Here is a 24,926-nt window from a genome sequence, read left to right on the forward strand (position 1 = left end):
TTTTTGTAGTTTTAGTAGAGACGGGGTTTCACCCTGTTAGCCAGGATGGTCTCAATCTCCTGACCTCGTGATCCACCCATCTCGGCCTGCCAAAGTGCTGGGATTACAGGCGTGAGCCACTCCGCCCGGCTATTCTTTGTTTTCATGCAAGGTTAACACATGCAAAAGATTGGAAGCAGCAAACTAGAATGGCAGGCTTGGGGCAACTACTGGCTACTAACAGCAGCCTCACTGCTAATGGATGGAGAAATGATTTTTTTCCCCCTTTTTATCCACCACTAAGAGTCTAGAGAAGTGATGCTTGACACCAAAGACAATGGAAAAACAATGAAATGTGGTACCACAATTAGCTGCGTCTATTTATTGCAGGGGCAAAAAAGTCCTCAATGCTTCTGCTACTTTTGAAAGTTCTGAGTCTCTCCCTGGTTCAATTCTTATTGCCTATAAAGATGACAGAATACCTAAGAATAAAATACACATTTTTGAGCATCTGCTAGGTGCCAAGTCTATGCTAAGTAAGTACTTTACATTCTATATCTCACATAAGCTTGAGGTGGTCCTGTTATGATCATCTCCAGTTTACACTTGCAGGAAAGCAGGCACAGAGAGTAGGGGAAATAACTTGCCCAAGTAAGCAGTCAAGGCTGGGTTTTGAACCTTTGCTATCAAAGTTCAGTGCCAAGGCTCTTAGCTTCTGCTAGGTTTCAAAGGATCTGTTAGGTGGATGAAGAGTAGAAAGACATTGCAGGTAGAGGGAAGAACATTTGCAAAGACAGGGCTAGTCAGTCAGTCACTTGATTTCTCTGAATCTTGGTTTACTCCCCTATAAAACAGGAACAGTATTATCTGTCATAGGCTGCTTATGATAATTAAATGTGATTTTTTTTTCTTTTTTTTTGGAGACGGAGTCTTGCTCTGTCACCTAGGCTGGAGTGCAGTGGCGCAATCTCGGCTCACTGCAAACTCCGCCTCTGGGGTTCAAGTGATTCTCCTGCCTCAGCCTCCCAAGTCACTGGGATTACAGGCACGTACCACCATGCCTGGCTAATTTTTGTATTTTTAGAGAGACAGGGTTTCACCATGTTGGCCAGGCTGGTCTCGAACTCCTGACCTCATGATCCATCTGCCTTGGCCTCCCAAAGTGCTGGGATTACAGGCGTGAGCCACTGCGCCTGGCCAAATGTGATATTATATGTACAGCACTTTGCACAGTGCCAGAATGTGCATCGATGGTGCAATCACAGAATGTGCGTCAATGTTAATTATTGTTGTTTTTCAAATATAATAGTTCTCCTTTATCCTCGGGTGTACCTGCAAGTGGATGCCTGAAAACATAAATAGTACTGAACTTTATATATACTGTGTTTTTCCTATATATATACATCTATGATAAAGTTTAATTTATAAATTAGGCACAGTAAGAGATTAATAACAACTATTAATAAAATGGGACAATTATAACAATATACTGTATTCAGTTTTGTGAATGTGGTCTCTCTCTCAAAATGTCTTACTGTACTGTATTCACCCTTCTTGAGATTATGTGCGATGACAAAATGCCTATGTGATGAGATGAAGTGAGGTGAATGACACAGGCATTATGAGGTAGTGTTAGGCTACTACTGACCGTCTGAGATGTCAGGAGGACCATCTGCTTTGGGTGATCCTGGATCATTGAGCTATGACGATGTCAGTGGTTGGATATCAGGATCAGACGATGTGAACCGATGATTGGGGGTCCTTGGATAATTGTGTTTTTGCCAAAAACTTTTGGAAGAACATTATTACTGGAAGTTGTCTCTTTCTTTCTTTTTCTGAGACAGCATCTCGCTCTGTTGCCCAGGTTTCAGTGCAGTGGTGTGATCATGGCTCACTGCAGCCTCAACCTCCTGGGCTCAGGTGATCCTCCCTCCTCAGCCTCCTGAGTAGCTGGGATTGCAGGTGTGTGCCACCACACCCAGCTGGTTTTTTGCATTTTTTGTAGAGATGAGGTTTCACCATGTTGCCCAGGCTGGTCTCAAACTCGTGAGCTCAAGTGACCCGCCTACTTCAGCATCCCAAAATGCTGAGATTACAAGCGTGAGCCACTGCACCTGGCCATCTCTTTCTATTTAATTCTTTTTTTTTTTTTTAAACAGAGTCTCTGTCGCCCAGGCTGGAGTGCAGTGGCGCAATCTCAGCTCACTGCAACCTCTGCCTCTTGGGTTCAAGCAATTCTCCTGCCTTAGCCTCCCAAGTAGCTAGGATTACAGGTGCACGCCACCATGCCTGGGTGAATTTTTGTATTTTTAGTAGAGACAGGATTTCACCACGATGGCCAGGCTGGTCTCAAACTCCGGGCCTCAAGTGATCTGCCCCCCCGCTTCCCAAAGTGCTAGGATTACAGGTGTTAGCCACCATACCTGGCCTCTTTCTTTTTAATTCATAGAAGTGTGGCTGCAGAAGTTGTAATCCTTTGGTGACCACACGAGTGATTTTAATGCTGTGTTCTCTCTGAGGATTGTATTCCATAATTTTGTCCTTTAATGTCTGTGCAATTTGAAACACTCGGCAAATTTTGGTAACACCCATATTGCTGGTTCTGTTTCCGTTTCTCCTTCATTTTCCTCTTTCTCTCTAGATGACTTGACGAGTTCTTCCAATTCCACATTTGTTAACACTTCCCAGTGGCCTTCAATATGATCTTCCACTTCTTCATCAAGCATGTCCCCAAATCCTTCTCCACCAACTTGTCTTGCTGTAGCCTCTCCAGTAATATTTATTTATTTATTTGAGACAGGGTCTCACTCTGTCACCCAGGCTGGAGTGCAGTGGTGAGATCACAGCTCACTGCAGTTTCAAACTCCCAGGCTCAGATGATCTTCATGGCCCAGTCTCCTGAGTAGCTGGGACTATAGGCCTGTGCCATCACGCCCAGCTAAATTTTGTATTTTTTGTAGGGACAGGGTTTCGCCATGTTGCCCAGGCTGGCCTCAACTCCCGGGCTCAAGCAATGCACCTGCCTTGGTCTCCCAAAATGCTGGAATTACAGGCGTGAGTCACCGCACCCAACCTCCAGTAACTTTTTTTTTTTTTTTTTGACACGGAGTCTCACTCTGTTGCCCAGGCTGGAGTGCAGTGGTGCCATCTCGGCTCACTGCCAGCTCTGCCTCCTGGGTTCACACCATTCTCCTGTCTCAGCCTCCCGAGTAGCTGGGACTACAGACGCCTGCCACCACGCCCGGCTAATTTTTTTTGTATTTTTAGTAGAGACGGGGTTTCACCGTGTTAGCCAGGATGATCTTGATCTCCTGATCCTGTGATCCGCCCGCCTCGGCCTCCCAAAGTGCTGGGATTACAGGCATGAGCCACCGCGCCCGGCCTTTTTTTTTTTTTTTTTTTTTTTTTGAGACGGAGTCTCTCTCTGTCGCCCAGGCTGGAGTGCAGTGGCGTGATCTCGGCTTACTGCAAGCTCTACCTCCCAGGTTCACGCCATTCTCCTGCCTCAGCCTCCCGAGTAGCTGGGACTACAGGCACCCGCTGCCACCATGCCAGGCTAATTTTTTGTATTTTTAGTAGAAACGGGGTTTCACCGTGTTAGCCAGGATGGTCTCGATCTCCTGACCTCGTGATCTGCCCGCCTCGGCCTCCCAAAGTGCTGGGATTACAGGCGTGAGCCACTGCGCCCAGCTCTAGTAATTTTTTTTTTTCTTTTTGAGAGAGAATTTTGCTCTTGTCGCCCAGGCTGGAGTGCAATAGCGCAATTTCAGTTCACTGCAACCTCTGCCTCTCAGGTTCAAGCGATGCTCCTGCCTCAGCCTCCCAAGTAGCTGGGATTACAGGTGTGCGCCACCAAGCCCAGCAAATTTTTTTTTGTATTTTTAGTAGAGATGGGGTTTCACCATGTTGGCCAGGCTGGTCTCAAGCTGCTGACCTCAGGTGATCCACCCACCTAGGCCTGCCAGATTGCTGGGATTACAGGTGTGAGCCACTGTGCCCAGCCCATCCAGTAATTTTTATATTTTGCAGTCTAAACCTATTCCTAAGTCAGTGCAACCATCCATTACTTTCAGTAAGTGGCTTGGTGCCACTTGTTTTAGGAGATTCCTTGCTGAAGCCTTTATACAGGCTCAGTGCTTTCTGGGGTAACAGGTTGCTGTCAGTTGGAACACATTTTTTGTTCGTGTCTTCCACCTATAAGCTTAATGCTTTTTCTTTTCTTTTTTTAAAAAAATTATTTTCTTTTTTTCCCCTGTAAGTAAGGATACAACTTAATGCCTTTTGTATCTTAACTAAGCACTTATCACACACTGTGGCTGTAACTTTTGCAGTTTGAGGTACGATAGCAAAACCAGCATGAATTTCTTTTTCCTCTTTCACAATTCTAGGGCTAGAACATTCGTTCTTACTGCAGACCTCAGTAAGCTCAGCATACGATTTTTTTCTTAAGCTGAGAACTTCCACCTTTACATTTAAAGGAAGCACTTTACAGCTTCATTTTGGCATATGCAAACTGCCAGCATTACTGCTCTTGCACTTTGGGGCCATTATAGTAAAATGAGGGTTACTCGAACCAAAGCACTGCAACACCGTGACCGTCCATCTGATAACTCCTAAGCTGGTAAGTAACTAACAGATGGTAGTGGTATGTTGGACAAAGGGATGATTCACATCGCAGGTGGGATGGAACAGGATAGCACGAGATTTCATTAGGCCAATGGAAATTAAAAACTTATGAACTGTTTATTTCTGGAATTTTCTATTTAATACTGTCAGACCTTAGCTGGCCAAGCGAAACTGCTCAAAGTAAAATCGCAGATACGGGGAAGAATACCGTACTTAACTGGAGAAGATACTGCTTTGCTTCTGTGACCACAGAATTGACAGGTTGAAATTGGAAACAACTGTTGCCTTCACGTTTTTAAGACAACTTCACATGAATATACATGTAAAGTTCAAGCATGGCGGTATCCCATACTAGCAATAAATTTTTGAGCAGTGTTGCACACTTACTGTCATTTCTCTTACTGTTCTACCACTCCTACAGAGCGCAGGCCAAGGAGACTACATTTCCCAGCATGCCACACGCCCTTTGACCCCAGCTGCAGCAAAAATACGCGCCGGGGAGCGCCTGAAGGCGGAAGACTACAGCTTCCCGGCATGCAGAGCGCTTCCTTCCATTAAATTTGAGGCGCGGCCGGCGCGTTGCCCACCGGGAGTTGTAGTCAGTGGCGCGTTGCCCTGACGCCGGCCGGGCCGGGCGTGGGGGCCTGTGGGAGGTGGCGCGGCCGGGCCCAGCTGCGGGGCGGAGGCGGAGGCGGAGGAGAGGCCTGCTGCGGCAGGGAGCGGCGGGACTGGGAGCGGGCGCCGGAGCCAAGCCGAGCCGAGCCGAGCCGGAGCGGGCGGCGAAGGCCGGCGCGGCGAGCAGCAACCATGTCGGTGTTCGGGAAGCTGTTCGGGGCTGGAGGGGGTAAGGCCGGCAAGGGCGGCCCGACCCCCCAGGAGGCCATCCAGCGGCTGCGGGACACGGAAGAGATGTTAAGCAAGAAACAGGAGTTCCTGGAGAAGAAAATCGAGCAGGAGCTGACGGCCGCCAAGAAGCACGGCACCAAAAACAAGCGCGGTGAGGCTGCCCGGCCCCTTCAGACTTGCCACGAGCTCCCCCCAGGCTCCCCGGGCCCGGACTTCACCTTCGTCAGACTCGCCTCGGGGTCTGGTCTGACCCTGGAACTCTCCGGGTCAGACTTCTTGCCGGGTCTGGGACCCCCTCCCCGACTCCCTTCAATGTCTCCCCGATCCCTGGACTTTTCCATCGTCAGACTTATTTTGCCCTCTCCCCTCAGCCTCTCCACCCCGCCAGGCCCCTTCAGACCCCAATCTGACAGCACTTTTCCTCCGCCCTCACTCTGTCCCTTTCTCTTCCGCCTTTTCCTTCTCGCCTCACCCACCTGCCTAGCTACTGCCCCTGCCTCCTCCTCGGCTCATTTCTGCCCCCATCCTAGCATTTCTGTGCTTCCTGGTCCTACCTGTGCCCTCTCCCGACTCCTCGGTGGAATCTGTGAGCTGCCCTTGGCCTCTCCCCCATCCTCTTAACTCAGAATTCTCGTTGAAAAGCCTCCTTGCTGGAGAGAAAAGGGGACTGGGGGAGAGGAGACCCCCTGATTCCTGCTCTATTCACTTGCTGAGTGAACTTGAGCAAGTTGTTTTCCCTTTGGGGCCTCAGTTTCCCCATCCGTCAGCCAGGGTTCGGCCTCTGTTGAGGCCTAAGGTGTTTCCCAGCGTTGTGATTCACTTTTTGTTGCCTCATAGCTTGGCCTTACCAAAGTTTCCCGTGGTGCAAGCCTTCACCCCGTGACTCACCGCTTCCCCATCCCTCTGAACCAGAAATAGAGACTCCCGACTGCTCCCCAGTCCCCACTACTAGGATTCAGGGCCCCAGTATTGAATCTTGAGGCACTGCTTGTTTTACTTCCTGTTGTCGTATGGCTTTCTGGGCATTCTAAGTGCTTTGTGTTTTTCTTAAGTGAGATGAATGTGAAAATGCTTTAAAACTGTAAAGCAGTTTAGAAATGTTTGCTTTTTCTTGTTATGGCCATGTGAGAGTGAATCACAGAACGACATCCCTTCCCCTTGAGAAGGGTTTAGGATTGTGGTAATTCACTCAGAAGTCTGCTAGTGACTAGCAGTGTGACCTTGAGCTAATTTACCTTTCTGAGAGGAAAATCATGGATTTACAGTGCTCAGCACATAGTAGGGGCTAAGTCGATGTTTTCTCCATCCTAATAGGAGAACAAAATAGCCTATCTGGAGGATGCTTCTCTGCTGATAGTCAACAGATATTCTGGAAATTCTTTTTAGTGCCTGCTGCATGCGCTGTATTCATAGGGGTGAACAAAACACAGCCTCAACCCTAATGGGAGAGAAGACAGAAACAGGAAAATAAATGAAGAAAATATTGTCCGGGGGTGATAAGTACTAAACACACAAAAAGATGGTCTGATAGGGAGTGGTGGAGTGGGAGGGATGCCACTTTAGATAGAATGGTCAGGGAAGGCGTCTTTGAAAAGGTAAAGTTTGAACTGAGTCTGGAGAAGGAACCAGCTCTGTAAAAAAAAAAAAGGGGAGGAGCCTTCCCAGCATGGAAAGCCGCATGGGAAAAGGCTCGGAGGTTGGCAGGTTGTAAGAAACCGAAGAGAGAGACCCCTGTGTCCAGAATGTAGTGCTTGGAGGGAGAGTGGTATGGAATAAAGGGGGCGGGGCTTGGACTTTGAACTTGTTGGTGAAGAGTTTGGATTTTATTCCAAGTGGGTGGAAAGCTTTTGGAGGGTATTTTGCTGGAACGTGTCGTTATTGACAGAGTTTTTAAAACATCATCTGGCTGCTCTTTGGAGAGTGGGTGGGGGATGAGGGTGGGAGCAGGGAGAACAGTGAGGAGGCAGCTGCAGTGGTCCATTTGTGGCCTGAACTCCAGGTTAGTTGTGGAGATGGGAACAGGGTTATATTTTGCTGTCTCTAGCTTTTTCCTCTGATGACTCCCCCTCAGTCCAGATCCTCTGTTTATGGTCATCAGAATCAGTGTTTTTAGCTTTCTGCATTTTGGAATGCAGGAGGACGGTGTCAGTTTACCATTTTCCTCTGATCTTTTGGTCTGGAGCTAGCTTAGTTTCCGGAGTTTGTTTTTTTTTTTTTTGAGACGGAGTCTCGCTCTGTTGCCCAGGCTGGAGTGCAGTGGCACGATCTCAGCTCACTGCAACCTCTGCCTCCCGGGTTCAAATGATTCTCCTGCCTCAGCCTCCTGAGTAGCTCGGATTACGGGTGCACGCCACCATGCCTGGCTAATTTCTGTATTTTTAGTAGAGATGGGGTTTCACCATGTTGGTCAGGCTGGTCTCGAACACCTGACCTCATGATCTGCCTGCCTCGGCCTCCCAAAGTGCTGGGATTATGGGCATGAGCCATCGCACCCAGCCGTTTCTGCAGTTTTGGCGATCGAATTGACTTTCAAGGGGCTGCAGGAGAGCTCGCCAGCCAACTGTGGAGGACCAATCTCAGTTGTCAGACTTGCTGATGAAAGCAGGCTGTCTTCCTGAGTTTGCTTGAGAGGGTGGGAGCTATTGTAACCTACCCTTCTTTTTAGCATCCTCTAGGAGGAAGGTCTTGGTGTGGGGAGGTGAACACTACCACATTACCATTCAGTTAGTCTACTTATTCACCTGCCACTATGCTGGGACCTTGAGAGTCAGAGATGAAAATACACTGTGTCAGCCCTTCAGGAACTCAGAATTGGAAGTGTGGGGTGGGAGTGTATGTGCGTGTGAGAGAGCAGGAAATGATTATAACAGTGCAGAAACACGAGTGTGTACATGGGCTGAGGCTGCAGAGGAGGCGGCACCTGTTCGGGGGGAAAGGATGAAGACTTGGCAGAGGAAGGAGAACATGAGGTGGGTCAGCAAGGAGTTGGGTGTGTTTGGGAGGCAGTGACAGTGTCGCCTCTGGAGTCTGTGGGTGGGACAGGAGATAACACTGAGAGTGGCCTGTAGTCTTTGGACTTTGACCTGGAAGTGGTGAGGAGCCCTTAGCTGTCCTTTATTTTTATTTATTCATTCACTTTAAGCAACAGGGTCGCGCTGACATCCAGGCCGAAGTGCAGTGGTGCAGTTATAGTTCACTGCAGCCTGGAACTCCTGGGCTCAAGTGATCCTCTCACTTCAGCCTCCTGAGTAGGTAGGACTTCAGGCACATGCCTAGCTAATTCAAAACTTTTTTTTTGTAGGGACAAGGTCTCGCTGTGTTGCCCAGGCTGGTCTCAAACTCCTGGCCTCAAGGGATTCTCCCGTATTAGCCTCCCAAAGTGTTGAGATTACAGCCACTGTGCTCAGCCCTTGGCTGTCTTTTAAAGCAGAGAGTCATCATATCTGTTTGGAATTTTGAAAGAGCACTCTAGCAGCAGCTTAAAGGAAGAAGTGTAGACTGACCAGGAAGGGACTGGAGGCAAGAATCCCATCAGGGGCAAGGATAGTGCCTTTCAGACCTGGGTTTGAGCTGCAGCTTCATCATTTCCTTGCTGGGTCCCTGGGGCAGGTTACTCTGTACCTCAGATTCCTCCTCTACAAATCAGGGTACTAGTATCTGCCTGATTGGATGAAAATATGTTATGCATGCAAAGCTCCTAGAACAATGCCTGCCATATGGTAAGTGACCGATAAATGCTTGCCATTATCATTATTACAAGGAGACTTGCAATTCTTCAGGTGAGAACAAAGGGCCTAGTGTAGAAGCATGGGAAACTGGAAGAGAAATAATACATGTCTGAGACTTTTCTGAAGGAGAATCAAAAGAGACTTGGTGATTTGTTGTAATTGTGGGAGTGGGCAGGACGAAGGAGAGAGGGGAGTGGAGGATGATTCCCTAGTTTATAGCTTGGGCAGCTGGTTGGATGGTGATGGCATTCATGAAGTTGGGAAACAGGAGAAGGAGCGGGTACTTCATAATTGTATAGTCCTTGTAGGTTTGGAAAACCCCTCAGCATCCCCTGAGACTGTGAGGTCCACGAAGTAAGATGTGATAGTCACATTCATCACTGTGTCCCCACCACCTAGCACAGTGCTTTGCACGTGGTTAATGGTCAGCATTTGTTAAATGAAAAAAACAATCTTGTGGGTAAGTTCTGTTATTCCCATTGTATGAGAGAGGAAAATGAGGCTCACGACGGGACGAACTCAACTCAAAGACCAGTTCTGTTGACTGTGGGCATCTTGTGTTGTTTACTCCCGTGATGACCAAGGGTGTCATCATGACCATCACCATGTTCATGAAACACTCAGTTCATTCAACACCCACCTGTGCAAGGTGTGGTGCTGAGTAGGGGAAAAAGAAGTGAAGCAGAAACAGGCCATTCCCTGCTGGGTGTGTAGCCAAATGTAGATGCTATCTTTGAGGCATACACATTGGAAAGATGAAACAAACTTCAGAAGCTTTGAAACAGACCTCAGAAGCTTGAGTAGAGTATTTGCACTGTGTAGGTGTGTCCCAGGTAGTGGTTCCAGTGAGGAGCCTAGAGCAAAATTTGGATTGCATGTTTTTTCCAAATTTCATTTCTTTTTTTTTAGTCATATATTCATTCTTAAGCACATAGCAGGCCCTTACTGTATCCTAGGCCCCATTCTTGGTGCTGAGAATGTAGATGTGAACCAGGTGTGGTCTCTGCCATCCAAGGGACTTAAATATCATCATTTATGAAATAATATTCATCTCACATGGCTATGATAGGATTAACTAAGATAATATATGAAAGAGTGTGGCAAATTGTGGATATTGAGTAAGTGTACTTTTCTTTTCTGATGAAGTTATTGTTGATCAGACTTCTTTGGTTTAGTCGTCTCTTTCATTGAGAACCGGATGGAAACCAAGATCAGAGTTTAGGTGAACTGACAAAAATCACCCAAAGCTAGGTCTTTTTTGGTACCTTTCTAAACAATGCCCTTTGGTTTTCTCCCTAAGAAAGGTGATCCTACTTTTCTGGAGAACATGTGGGAAAAAAAAGAAAAGAAAAAAATGGAAGATGATCAGATATCAAAGGTTCTTTTCTTTTTAAGTCTTGGTAACTAGCTAAGGAAATACCTACTCTAGATGGTTCAGATTTCCCTTTTTTTCCTGTTTTAGTAAAGATGAAAACAGTTGTGGACAAGATCATAGTTTAACAAGAGAATTGTATAAGATTAGGAAACGGAGAGTGGCATCTAAAACACCCTACACTGGTACATTTCTGTGGATTTATGGATGCAAATCAGTTCATTTACAGGTTAATTTAGGTTTAGCTGAGAATGTCTGATGGATGCATAGAGGCCAGGAGCTCACAAGAGATATATGTTCATTAAGTTCTGCTCATTGCTGGAGTGAGGGTGGTTTTCTCATGTTTAGTAAAGTCTCTCTCAAACATGAGCATATGTGAAGACACCGTAATAAGTTAAGTTTATAGTGAACGTGGCTCTTTGGTTCTCTGGAATCAAGATCTCAGGTTGAAAAGCACAGTGTCTCAATGGTGCATGTGCCAGCAGTATCTCTTATCCCAGAGGCCCAGGGATAGAAAACTCGAAATCTACCCAGGGAAGTGAGCAGTGGGAATTTCCCTCAGTGACGCTTAAGTTTCTTGTTTGGAAAAATGGTTGACTAGATTGAGTTTGGTTTACTTCTTAAGACAGATGGAGTACCAGAGGCCCTATGTGTTGGCTATCCAAACATGCTGGGGCCTTTAATTCAAATGACAAAATCCTGATTTTGCCCCATTTGGCAGGGAGATTAGATATTTTTAATTGCCTGCCAGAGTAGGTTTATAATGTGATTTGTAACTCAAGATAGATTTTGTTTGGAAGTTTAACTAAACGTGAAGACCTGTGAGCAGGACTGTTTTGCCTGGAGAAACCTTGAGTTGTCCAGAGTTGGGTTTGAGTGTGGAGCGAGGTCTTGGAGAGCATCCTATGAAGATGTGTGCGAGCCAGCCATCTCTGAGGCGTAAAGCCAGGACCTAATTTGTTTACAGTGGTCCAGAGCCTTGACATGAAGCCAGAGCCCACCAGGAGGAGGGGCAGAGCTCTTGGGGCCTTGAAGAATTTCTTATGAAAACTTAGTCTTATTGCTCAGAATTATTTTGGGTTGTGCCACTGTCTTTAAGAGTGTGTGAGAGAGGATATTAGAAAACAACTTTAGTTGGTCATTTTGCAGATGGATGATTATATTTAGAAGGGGAAAATCTGAGCATAGCAATGGGAAACTACAGATCTAGCTGGTTATAGTACTGGCCTGTTTTTAAGCTGTTTGGCTCAAGTCAGCAATCATTTATTACGTTTCTTCTAGGAGGAAGGTGTGGTGATGTGGGCAAAAGATTCCCAGTTTGAATGCAGCTTTACCTTTCAACAGTAGTACCTTGGCAGTTACTTATTTTCTCTGAGTCTCAATTCCCCCTTGTGTGAAAAGGGAAATACTACCAATACTTACTTGTTAAGGCTCTTATGAGGATGTGGAATAAGTTGATGTATGTAGAGTGCCTCCCAGAATGCCTGGCAAATAGGCGAGATGAAACTGTTTCCTTGGCTTCCCAGAGATAGTCTTAGGGACAGTAAGGCTATAAAGATGGATAAGACACTGCCTTCTCCCCACAAGGGCCCACACAGTTCATCGAGGAAGACATACAGGTAAAAGTAACTATGAGAAAAGGCAAACCCCAAGTTTACAAATGAAGTGTTAGAGGAAAATACAGCAGGAAGAGTTTAATTCATCTCTGAGGTAGCAGGTTCATCTCACCAACCACCCATCCAATGCCCAGATTCCCTCTGTGGCATCCTGCCAAGTGATTAACCTCTGATTGAACCCCTCTGTTGACAGGATTTGTATTAGGTGCCCTATCCTCCCACACTACAGCATAGTCTGTCTCTGGACAGCTCCGACTGTAAAATCACCTTTCTTATTTGGGACTGATATCTGTCTTTCTATAGTACCTACCTCTGCTACAGGTTGGGATGATAGCTCCATAGGGAAGCAGCCTGGGCTGGTGAAAAGAATGTAGGATTTGGGGACAGAAGGGTTGGGGCAGATCTCGGGTTTGACACTAGACATTTGTGAACCAGAAAACGGGTTGTGATTTCTGCCTCTTGGGGCCACAGAGAGCAGGTCTGATCCCGCTTCTACATGACAGATCAAGGAAGATTGTACTTATGTCTCAAGCCTGCACTTCTCTAGGACAGCCATTCTACATTTCATTGACTGTCCATTTTCTGGTGCTTCTGTTCCTTCCTTTTTACCCTCCTTTGGATGTGCTGCTGTTCACCAGTGTTGCTCTTTTTTTTTTTTTTTTTTTGGAGATGGAGTTTTGCTCTGTTGCCCAGGCTGGAGTGCAGTGGCGCCATCTCATCTCACTGCAACCTCCGCCTCCCAGGTTCAAGTGAGTATCCTGCCTCAGCCTCCCGAGTAGCTGGAATTACAGGCATGTGCCACCAAGCCCAGCTAATTTTTTTTGTATTTTCAGTAGAGATAAGGTTTCACCATGTTAGCCAGGCTGGTCTTGAACTCCTGACCTCAAGTAATTCGCCCGCCTCGGCCTTCCAAAGTGCTGGGATTACAGGTGTGAGCCACCGCGCCTGGCCAGTGTTGCTCTTAAGGTGTGGAGTGGACAGAGCTGAATAATCTGAATATTCTAGCCAAAGTCTGAGCAGCACAACCCCAGAACAGGCAGGGCCGAGCCGTTTTAGGAACTAGTTTGGTTACGTGTGCTCTTTAACCCTGATACTTCCGGTATCACTGAGACAGGAAAAAGTGATCGTATTTTCCTGTGGCATATTCATTAGTAAAGAGATGAGCATCTAGGAACCCCTAAAGTTTGTTTGGTCCTTCTTAAGGAGTCTTAGCTGAAGGATTGAATGATTTAAGTTCTTAACAAGAGCATCTGCTGGCTTGATTCCCTGACAGCTGATATTTCTAGCTCTACCTCCTCCCTCTTCCTTTATAGGGCAAAGCTGGCTTGGAGGGCTTATTTGAGTGATGGAGGAAAGCTATACATCCCTCTGGTTGTGGTTGTTTAGCTCAAAAGGTCAGTGATGTGGTATAGTGGAAAAGGTGCTAGCTTTGGGGTAAGAAGGCCTGAGTTCACATTCCACCTCTGCCACGTGCTAGTTTGGTAACCCAGGGTAAGCCACCTCATGTCTCTGAACAACAGCTTCTTTAGCTACAAAAATGGAATACAGAATTGACTACACAGCTTTCTGCTCAAAGTGTGGGCTATGGAGACATCTGGGAAATTGTTAGAAATGTGAACTCTGGCCGGGCACGGTGGCTCACGCCTGTAATCCCAGCACTTTGGGAGGCCAAGGCGGGCAGATCACGAGGTCAGGAGATCAGACCATCCTGGCTAACATGGTGAAACCCCATCTCTACTAAAAATACAAAAAAAAAAAACAAAAACAACAAAATCAGCCGGGCGTGGCGGCTGGCGGCTGTAGTCCCTGCTACTCAGGAGGCTGAGGCAGGAGAATGGTGTGAACCCGGGAGCCAGAGCTTGCAGTGAGCCAAGATAGCGCCACTGTACTCCAGCCTGGGCGACAGAGTGAGACTCTGTCTCAAAAAAAAAAAAAAAAAAAAAAGAAATGTGGACTCTTAGGCCCCATCCTGACCTACTGAAGCAGAACCTGCATTTTATGAGATCCTCAGGTGGTTTGTATGCCCATCAAAGTTTGAGAGATTTTAAAACAGATCTGGATATTTTGCACTTCGGGGACTCTGATGTTGAGATCCCTAATCTTTGATCTTAATGCTGTATAGGTACACATTTGCATTTAATTTCAGTTGATCCATTTTCAAAGATGGTAGCTGGAAACTTGCTTCATTCATGAATCTATTTGATAGATAAGTATGTAGTAATTTGAGCTGTATGCCAGATACTGTCCTAGTTGCTGGGTAAATGCAGATAAAGACAGGTCATTGCCTCTGAGGTGCTTATAATCTAGCCAAGTGACACAAGTAAACAGATAACCAGGGTACAGTGTGATTTGTTCTAGAAGCATACTTAGGATTCAGTTTGTGACATGCAGTAGAGGGAACTGGAACAACTTCATTGTGGGGGGTGGGGGACTTCAATTTATGTTTTATCGAATAGTTATTTTGGGGAGTAATGGAATGTTAGAGCAGAAAGGAACTCAAAATGTATGAGTGCTTGAAACTTTGAATTAATAGGAAAAGTTTTTTGAGAAAGAAAAACCAGGAACTTGGAACTATTTGCAGTACTTTTAAAAAGTACTTTATTTGAATCAGAAGCCTCTTAGCGGGGACATGAGAATGGCTCAGTGTTTAACTTGGTCATAAAATAATTAGCTTTGGAATACTAAATTTAAAGTATAGTCTATTCTGATAATTAATTTGCTTAATTATTCAGCTAATGATTCAGTTAAAATTATAATTGTCTTCCTACGAAAGGAAGTAGAAACCAAGAAACCTGAGTAGTGGATTCTCTACTGTCTGCATAAGCAATCATTATAAATTCCTGGTTTGGCTGGGTTCGGTGGCTCACGCCTGTAATCCCAGCACTTTGGGAGGATGAGGTGGGCGGATTACCTGAGGTCAAGAGTTCGAGACTAGCCTGGCCAACAAGGCGAAACCCCATCTCTACTAAAAATACAAAAATTAGCCAGGCATGGTGGTGGGCACCTGTAATCCCAGCTACTTGAGAGGCTGAAGCAGGAGAATCGCTTGAACCATGGAAGTGGAGGTTGCAGTGAGCCAAGATCACACCACTGCATTCCAGCCTGGGTGACAGAGCAAGACTCCATCTCAAAAAACAAAAACAAAAACAAAAACATTCCTGGTTTGTAGTCTTTATAATATCTAATAGTTGTATAAATAAAAATAAGACTTTACACGTGTGTAGCCCAATCACTATTCCCTGCAGAGGTTTGGAGAGGAGTTGCTACCCAGACTAGGATTTACTCTGTGACTCCTCCAGTAGGGTGAGGAATTTGATCAGCATGGTGTGTCCCAGAGTTCCCTGGACTTGGAGACATTGACTGACAAGGCTGACATTTAAAACTCAGATTAGGCTGGGTATGGTGACTCACATCTGTAATCCCAGCACTTTGGAAGGTGAGGTGGAAGGATAACTTGAGGCTAGGAGTTTGAGACCAATATGGGCATCAAAGTGAGATCCCATCTCTATTTTTAAAAAAAAGTTAAAAATAAAAGCCCAGATTATTGCTAGTTTCTGTCTTTTCTTTTCTTTTTCTCTCTTTTTTTTTTTTGGCAGTCTTGCTGTCGCCCAGGCTGTAGTACAGTAGCAAGACCTTGGCTCACTGTAACCTCCACCTTCTGGGCTGAAGACATCCTCCCCCCTCAGCCTCCTGAGTAGCTGGGACTGCAAGTGTGCACCACCATGCCCAGCTAAATTTTTGTATTTTTTTTTTTTTTGTAGAGACGGGGTTTTGCCATGTTGCCCAGGCTGGTCTCAAACTCCTGAGCTCAAGCCATCCACCCACCTTGGCCTCCTAAGATTTTGGGATTACAGGTGTGAGCCGCTGCATGCGGCCTATTGCTATTTTGTTTATTTATTAATTTTTTTTTGAGACTACTGAGGTCTCGCCCTATTGCCTAGGCTGGAGTGCAGTGGTGTGATCTTGGCTTACTGCAACCTCCACCTCCCGGATTTAAACGATTCTCCTGCCTCAACCTCGTTAAGTAGCTGGGATTACAGGCACGTGCCACCACACCCAGCTAATTTTGTATTTTTAGTAGAGACGGGGGTTTCACCATGTTGGCCAGGCTGGTTTTGAACTCCTGACCTCAGGTGATCCACCTGCCTTGGCCTCCCAAAGTGCTGGGATTATAGGTGTGAGCCACCGTGCCCAGCCTACTCTCTTAATTCTCTATCAGGTGAACTAGTTGATTTCACCTCTCCAAAGCATGTTCTCCCTTTAGAATTTTGCACATAGGCAGCGTGTCATCATAGATTGCTTGGCAAGTCTGGAGGTGGGACTTTGGGTGTCAAGTTGTAATGGGCTCCGATAGCCTTCTGTGGCCTTGTCTAAGGAGGAAACTGATATCAGCCTGGCATTCAGCTTGCTGCTCCTAGCTGACAGGGCTGCAGGGCTCACAGCTGCGGACAGCCCTCCTCATGCTTAGATTTTAGAGGTAATTTTGGAGGTGTAAAGGACACAGCAATATAGGCCCAGACCCAGTTAAATAATTTTCTTTCTTTTTTTTTGAGACAGAGTCTCATTCTGTCACCCAGGCTGGAGTGCAGTGGCGCGATCTCGGCTCACGGCAAGCTCCGCCTCCCGGGTTCATGCCATTCTCCTGCCTCAGCCTCTTGAGTAGCTGGGACTACAGGCGCCCACCACCACACTGGGCTAATTTTTTGTATTTTTAGTAGAGATGGGGTTTCACTGTGTTAGCCAGAATAGTCTTGATCTCCTGACCTTGTGATCCACCCGCCTCAGCCTCCCAAAGTGCTGGGATTACAGGCATGAGCCACCGCGCCGGGCCCAGTTAAGTAATTTTCATCATGCTTAAAAACATTGTATTTCAAAGAAAAAATTTTTTTTTTCAGAAAAAGTATCCCCAGGAAATTAAAACATTTCCCCTATCTTTGGGAAATGCCATATACTTTACAAACTTGATCATGTTTGGTCTTTTCAGCAACTCCATGTGTGAGTGGTATTATCCTATTTTAGAGATGAGAAAGTCGAGGTTCAGATTATACGAGTCACTGGGCAGATCTAGCTCTGTGACTTGGGGATCCTGAGGTGGGCTGTATCACAGTGGATTTTCTGGTGTGTTTGATATTCCATAGGATCTCAACTCTGTCGCCCAGGTTGGAGTGCAGTGGTGTGATCATGGCTCACTGCAGCCTGGACATCCTGGGCTCAAGTGATCCTCCCACCTCAGCCTCCTGAGTAGCTGGAACTATAGGCATGTACCACCAAGCTTGGCTAATATTTTATTTTATTTTTCAGACAGAGTCTCGCTCTGTTGCCTAGGCTGGAGTGCAGTGGCACAATCTAGGCTCATTGCAACCTCTGCCTCCCAGATTCAAGGGATTCTCCTGTCTCAGCCTCCCGAGTATCTGGGATTATCGGCGTGTGCCACCACAGCCAGCTAATTTTTGTTTAGCCATAGGGTAAAGCCAATAGGGTTTCACCATATTGGTCAGGCTGGTCTCGAACTCCTGACCTCAGGTGATCCACCCACCTTGGCTTCCCAAAGTGTTGGGATTACAGGTGTGAGCCACCGCACCCAGCCTAATTTTTTATTTTTTATAGAGATGGGAGTGTCACTATGTTGGCCAGGCTGTTCTTGAACTCCTGGGCTCAAGCAGTCTTCCCACCTCAGCCTCCCAAAGAGTTGGGATTACAAGGATGAGTCACCACACCCGGCCCCAGATTGCTATAATCCTTGAGTGCTCATAATTTATCAATAGACAGAATCTTGTTATTGGAAATCAATTTTGATAATATTCCCTGTACAATATGACCACCTATCCTTATTCTGCAGAGGAATACTTCACAGTGTTTTATGGCTTCCAAAGAACTTTCACATACATAATCTGTTTTGAAACTCAGAGAAGCCATATGTAGGGCAGATTATGGTTTTTAGCCCCACTTTTTCCCCTTTTTTAGAGGAAGAAACTAAGGCTCAAAACAATTAAATGGTGTCCTTAGAGGCAGAGTCAAGGCTAGAGCCCTTCTTGAGGCTCCAAGTCTAGTGCGTTTCTGCCACTCTGTGCATCCACCCTGGCTCCTTCCTGTTAATGATGCATTTCAGATTCACCCCAGCTTCAGCAAGGCTGTGTCAGTAGTGGGTGTGGTCAGGTTGAGGAGGACAAGGTTGGGGTTGGGGTGTGGGGGTCCCAAGAGTGACTGGATTGTGTTATACACAGTGGGACTAGTGCCAAGGAGATGACTAAGAGGAGACTGTTCTTACATTCTGGAATGGTTTGAGAGCCTTTATTCACTCGTCTTCATTCATTCAATTTGCTACAACATCACCATTGTGCATTTCCCTGCCAGGTTTCTATCTTTTCCCGCAAAAAGCTCATTTTCTGTGTGGCCTCTAGAGTAGGGTTTCTCAACCTTGACTATTGACATTTTGGACTGGATAATTTTTTTGTTGTGTGGGACTGTCTTGTGTATTGTAGGATGTTCAGCAGAAGCTTTGGCCTCTACCTACTAGATGTTCTTAATACCTCCCGCATCCAGTTGTGACAACAAAAATGTCTCCAAATATTGCTGATGTCCCCGAAAGGGTGGGGGGAGGGTGGCAGAAGCTCCTAGGTTGAGACCCATGGCTCTAGGGCTTGTCAAGCCACTGCAAATAGAGCTCTAGAGTGTCAGAGGCTGATCTAAGGATAAGGGGGTCATAAAGAGCAGGGCTGGGTGGAGCGTGCTAGGTACTTTTCATTTTACCCTTTTGTTGTTCTGCTGGGGAAACCAAGGTCTAGAGACTTAGCCCAGGGCCACCTGGCTCTGCTTTCTGGAGGTCTGGCTAGGACTGGGACCTAGACCTGAATCCCTCCCACCCAGGAGTCTTTGATCAACCCATAGTCCCTAGTCTTTTCAGGTTGAAGAACTCTTTTCTAATTTCAAAAAATATCAAGAATGGGTGTATGATAATAGTTGTACTTTTAATACCCATTAATTGAGAAGATCAGATATTAATACAAAATTCCCTTCAACCGATATTCACTATATACCCACCGTCTTTCTTCTCTAGGACTGTGTCTGCGTAAATGGTAGATGGTCACATGGTAGTTGTTTTTATTATTGTGTGATATATTCATCATTTAGTGCATAGGCAGGGCACAGTTGGGCACATTCACAGAGTGCTGGAGTGACACTGAACCCCGTGAGCTCACAGCCCATAGGTTGGGAACTGATTGACACATTATAACAGGAGACTTGAGAGAACAGCAGGCCTGAAACTCTGGGCTTTTCCTGAAACCATGAGTTGTCTTCACACTTGAGATGGAAATCTCCACACTCTGGAAATAAAAAGCCAACAGGCTACCCAGAGTGCTCAGTGCTGCTCTCTCAACAGCTATACGCTAGGGCATTTGTGATAAAAGAAGAGGCATTTGGCTGGAAACAAGCTTTAAGTTTCTAGCATTAGTTGGTAAATGGTGCATGGGTCTAAGGGGGGTTTAAAATAATGGACTTGAACTTGGGAATCTGTGTTTGCAGAGCCTCTCATCTCAAAGCACTGAGCTTCTCTGATAAGAACCATTATTCTTATTTCAGAGGTAAGAGACAGAGAGGCCAAGCCCACACAAAGGGTCTCTGAAAAAGAGCCAGCTCCTCCCAGGTTTAGGAGCTTGGACCCCTGGTTGGCATCTTAGGGTGGAGCTGTTTGTTTTTATCAGGTGATGGTGGGAAAAGGAAAAAAGGCTGTTAAGTTCCACCCAGTTTGGCAAATATTTTGAGTGTTTACTGTGAAAGACTCAATTTGAAGGGACCGTGTGGGTCATAGTTCTCACCCTCCAGGAACTCCCTGTCTGGTGAGGGCTGTAGAGAAAGACAGTGCATAACTGTCTGTAAAATAAGGCACACCTACCATTGGTATTGAGTCAAAGTATGGTAGGAGAAGGAAGGAGGAAGAAGTGAATTCCAGCTGGGAGACTCTAGGGTAGCGCCAGGGGGATGGCAGGGATTCTGAGCTGGGACTTGATGAATGGGATTTGGGAAGGAGGAGGCCGGTAGGACCATTCGAGGCAGAGGGGACTGTGGGACCCAAGGTACAGAGACTAGCATATGCTGTGTTTGTATGTGGGAGGGTTGAGGGGTTATGGGATATAGATGAGGGGTAGTGGTGGCTCAGGTGGGGTGAGAGTATGGGTTGCGGCCTCCCTGAGGAGCCCTGGATGCCAAGCTGAGGAATCTGTGTTAGTTTGAATTTAGTGAGACACATACCAAATGGACATTTTCTGTCTCTAGAGAGCAGTTTGCTGGGACCAGCAGCCATCTCCCTACAGCACCCAGGTGAAGTTTCCCATTGGTTAGGCTGTCTGTCCATTACTGCTTGAGGGAACGAGATGTGTCTGGGGGCTGTTCCCTTATAAGGAGGTCCATCGATCACTACCCTTTCTCTTGTTTGTTCTCCTGGTTCCCCTTCTGCTTTATTTGAAGTCCAGCCATTCTGGGCAGCTTGGTAGAGGCAGAACAGCAATTTTTCTGTTTTCAGAGTATCTCAGGTTGCATGCCAAAGGTAAGCAGGCAAATCCTCTTTGCTTAAACTAGCTTGACCCAGCCTCATTTATTAATCAGGTCCTTGGCTAATATTGTGCATTTCACTCCCAGCTGGCTAGCTGGCTAACTCAATTAGTTGTGATCTTTGGGATTGTTTAATCTTCCTTTCTTGTTTATCTTTGGTTTAAGAGAAAACTAGTTATTCTTTTTAGTTGATGACAGTGACGTGTATTTCTGAGGCCATACATTTCAAGTTCGGCCCAGACTTGATCTACTGTCCCATTCCCAAAACTCTGAGTATGAACTCTTACCCTCCTCCCCCTTTCCTGAGCTCCTGGCCTCCTGTTAGCTGTCCTACCCCTGGATGCCCCCTCCATCGCTCAGATTGGTCTGGCAGACCCCTAAGACTTTGAGACGCTGCACACTAGTTCAGACTCTGTCACTGTATATCTTTGGACAAGTAAGGGCCTTTCTACCTCTGGGCCTTTGTTTTGTCAACAACAAAATGGGAAGATGGATTAAATGAGTGCTAAGATTTCTCTGCTGTAACATTCTCTTAGTCAACAAGTGCCACATTACAGTAACCTTACCCTCCAGACAGCCAGGTGTTGCTCCAAGCAGTTTCACTGCATAAAAAGATGGAGTAGCTCAGTCTTCATCTTATCTGTTAACAGCTTAGGTACCTGCCTGCTTATTGTAAAAGTTGAGGTCAGCCACAGGCTGTTTTGTAGAAGGTACTGGTCGTTTTTCTGTTTTGATTCCTTGGATCAGAGGCCAGAACTGAATAATGGTTTTTAGCTGCTCCCCTGATCCTGCATCCAGGCAAGCAGCGCAGATGCTGGAGGGCATCTTTTCTGGTACCTGAGCCTTGTTTGGATCAGTAGCCTGCCTCCGACTTTACAGCCAGCCTTTTGGCAAATCAGAGGCGCAGATTTCTGTTGGGGCTCAGCAGGTTCAAGCCCTACTGGACAAACCCCCAGCAGTGACCAGTTAAGCACACTGGGGTAAGACTTGTGATAGGACTTGACTTCCTCACTGACCCACCTTTGGGGCCACAGGATGTAGGGGATTTGTCTCCTGTGTGAGGATCGTGAAGAAAGGAACCAGCTGCTGAGGGCTGGCCTGACTTGAGTCATTTTAATTCAATCTGCTTTTTAGGATGGCGATCGAAGAGAAAATCAGTGGTCCTGGTGGTTTCAGAAAGAAAAGCGGGCTTTTCTGCAAAGGCCTCATGCTTAGCATAGGTCCTGGCTCCATCATGAGCAGCTAAGCCTCTTAGGAATATGGTAAGCATTTACCCACCTGGTTCTAAATTAGGCTCTTTAAAACCTCAAGTCTCCACTAGTGACATTAAAACAGCCCTCTCCCTTTTATTAACCTTCACAGTACATTCCTGTCTCTTAAGCAGTTGTGGAAAATCAAACTTTAGCACTCATCTTGTCCATACAGAGGGAAATCCCGGGCCCAGAGAGGTTAGGTGACCTGTTAAAAGTAATACAGCTCATTGAAGGGAAAGCTGGGACTGGAACTCATGACTCCTATCTCCTCATTACAGTGAATTCTGCTGTAGCCTCACCTGATTCTCAACAGACGCTGTGGTAAATGTGGCCAACCCTGCCAGAATAGTTTTGAAAATAAAGTTAAAGTGCCATGCAGACCAAATGTCCAACAATGATAGACTGGATTAAGAAAATGTGGCACATATACACCATGGAATACTATGCAGCCATAAAAAATGATGAGTTCATGTCCTTTGTAGGGACATGGATGAAATTGGAAATCATAATTCTCAGTAAACTATCGCAAGAACAAAAAACCAAACACCGCATATTCTCACTCATAGGTGGGAACTGAACAATGAGAACACATGGACACAGGAAGGGGAACATCACACTTCGGGGACTGTTGTGGGGTGGGGGGAGGGGGGAGGGATAGCATTGGGAGATATACCTAATGCTAGATGACGAGTTGGTGGGTGCAGCGCACCAGCATGGCACATGTATACATATGTAACTTACCTGCACGTTGCGCACATGTACCATAGAGCCTAAAGTATAATAATAATAATAATAAAAAGAAAAAAAAAAAAAAGTGCCATGCAGAAAGCCAGCTGACAGGAGAGATGGAGCAAACAGTTGCTATTTTAGGAGGTTGTTTTCTTTTGAATTATAACTGGCAGTCAGTGGTTAGGCGGGCGGGCACAGTTTGTGGTGGAGGATCACAAACTACAGGGTCTTGTTGCGCCTACATTTCTGACTCTCTGTGTGACCAGGCTGAACAAGGCACCGTCTTTCCCTGCATCAGAGTTTCCTCCATGCAAGGGATCAGAATAATTCCTACTTTTGGCTCATTTTACAGGACTCTGGGGAGGGTTAGGAAGTCTATAAAGAGACCTAAGAAAAAGTTGGTATATAAATAGTAATTTTTGGTGGTGCTTGTCTTTTTTTTTTCTTTTTCATTGAGGTATAACGTATAGTAAAGCAGATAAGTCTCAGGTGACATCTGAATGAGTTTTTTAAATGTATACACTTGTGTAACGACCACACAGATCAAGATATGAGAACATTCCAGCACTCAGCAGTCTGGAGGATTTATAGAAGTTTAGGACTTGAGAAGAGAGCAATATTTGTTTATTCTGGCCCCTTTTAGAATGTCAGAGGCCATTTATCCTTCTGTTACTCATTCAACATGTTTCCCAAACACCTTGTAGTACAGGGCACGGTGCTAGGTATTGCTGGGAGTACAGAAATGAAGAATTGTTGGCCTCTGTCTTGGGCTCACAGCCCATTAGGGATTATGACTTGAATCCAAGGGAGAAAGCGAGAAGAGCTGTGAGGAAGCTTGGAGGAGAGAGGCTGCTTCTTGCTGGGAGAGAGGAAGGTGTGTGGTATTTATGTAGACACAGAATCTTGCCCAGTTCTCTCTGTTTATAAACATAGGAAATGGACCAGATTATGAACTTCAGCCCCTTCTCAGCCAGTTCTTTGCATTCTCAGACCACGTTGGGTACTTGGAGAGGTGCAGGCCCAGCCGAGGATGCCCATCTGTGGTGTTTGCTCAGCTTTGCCTTTCCCTTGGGAAGCAGAAACAAACTCAGGCAAAAATAAGAGACACTTACCTCCCTTTCTTTGGCCCCTAGGCTCTAAGGAACTGATTTCCCTTCTGTATTGGGTCTTAAGGTTATGAGGCCACAAATCTGTGAATTAATTTTAGCCTGAATTTCTTTCTTTGCCCTCTTTGGTTGAGTAATTAAAAATTTCAATTTCTTATATGAAACCAGACCCCAGAAAGACGTTCCTGATCATTTTCATGTATGAGAAATAAGTTTTAGATTTTCTTTTAATTGGCTAATATACGCACATACAGCTCTGTGGTTGGTAGGAAAGGAGGAGGCTGTATCCAGAGTAGACACATGGTGATCCCTTTCCTTAAAGAGAGTCTCCGGAGATAGTTTAAGACCAGTGCCTAATGTAGGGTCAGCCTGAAGAGATAACACCACAGAACATCTGAGCATTATAGAGCCACATCTTGGTACATGTGTAGACAGTAGATAGGAAGGGAAGAAGGGCAGATGGCTCTGCCTGGATGAACCTTGTTCACGTTCTGATGAGTTACTGGGTCTTGGAAATATAAACGACTTGAGAGATCATCTGGGCCCATTCCCCCACTCCCATTTTACAAATGAGGAAACAGACTTTGATTTGACCAGATCTGACTGGCAGCAGAGCTGGAACCAGAACCAGGTCTCATGTGTGGTGGAGAATGAAGACATTCTGGTGGAGTGCTCAGCAGGATGTGGAAGGAAGCTTGGCTGGGAGAGGGTGGTGGTGAAGAGGAGGATGAAAGGAGTGGCAGAAGCATTTGATGGTTCCCTCAGCATATGGAGCCAGGAAAAGCAAGGCGCTGAGGTGGGAGAGACACTGAGGCTGTTAATCATCTTAGGGGAGGGACCTGAAAGCCCTACAGCAAGAGGGTATGGGGGATACCGTGGCCAGGCTGAAAGATTTTGAATGGCTTTGGCATCTATAGTGCGTATCTTCCTTGTATTGGTTAGCTTGGGCTGCCATAACAAAATACCATAGACTGGGTGGTTTAAGCAACAGAAATTTATTTTCTCAGTTCTGGAGACTCAGTTGATGGTCAAGGTGCTGGGTAATTCCGTTTCTGGTGAGAGCTCTCTTCCCGGCTGGAAGACAGCTGCCTTCTTGCTGTGTCCTCATATGGCCTTTCTGT

General features: G+C 46.1%; 1 protein-coding gene across 1 annotated transcript in view; it reads left to right on the forward strand.

The window, feature by feature from the left end:
- The first annotated feature begins 5,255 nt into the window (after positions 1 to 5,255).
- The window catches only part of CHMP4B (charged multivesicular body protein 4B), a 43,425-nt gene continuing 23,754 nt past the window's right edge, over positions 5,256 to 24,926 (forward strand). Inside the window, exon 1 of the mRNA XM_024239003.3 lies at positions 5,256 to 5,602. Within this exon, the coding sequence (XP_024094771.1) occupies positions 5,413 to 5,602 (190 nt within the window). The 5' untranslated portion in view covers positions 5,256 to 5,412. The remainder of the gene's footprint in view (positions 5,603 to 24,926) is intronic.

The sequence above is a fragment of the Pongo abelii genome, chromosome 21 (assembly GCF_028885655.2).
Source record: "Pongo abelii isolate AG06213 chromosome 21, NHGRI_mPonAbe1-v2.0_pri, whole genome shotgun sequence".
NCBI lineage: Eukaryota > Metazoa > Chordata > Mammalia > Primates > Hominidae > Pongo > Pongo abelii.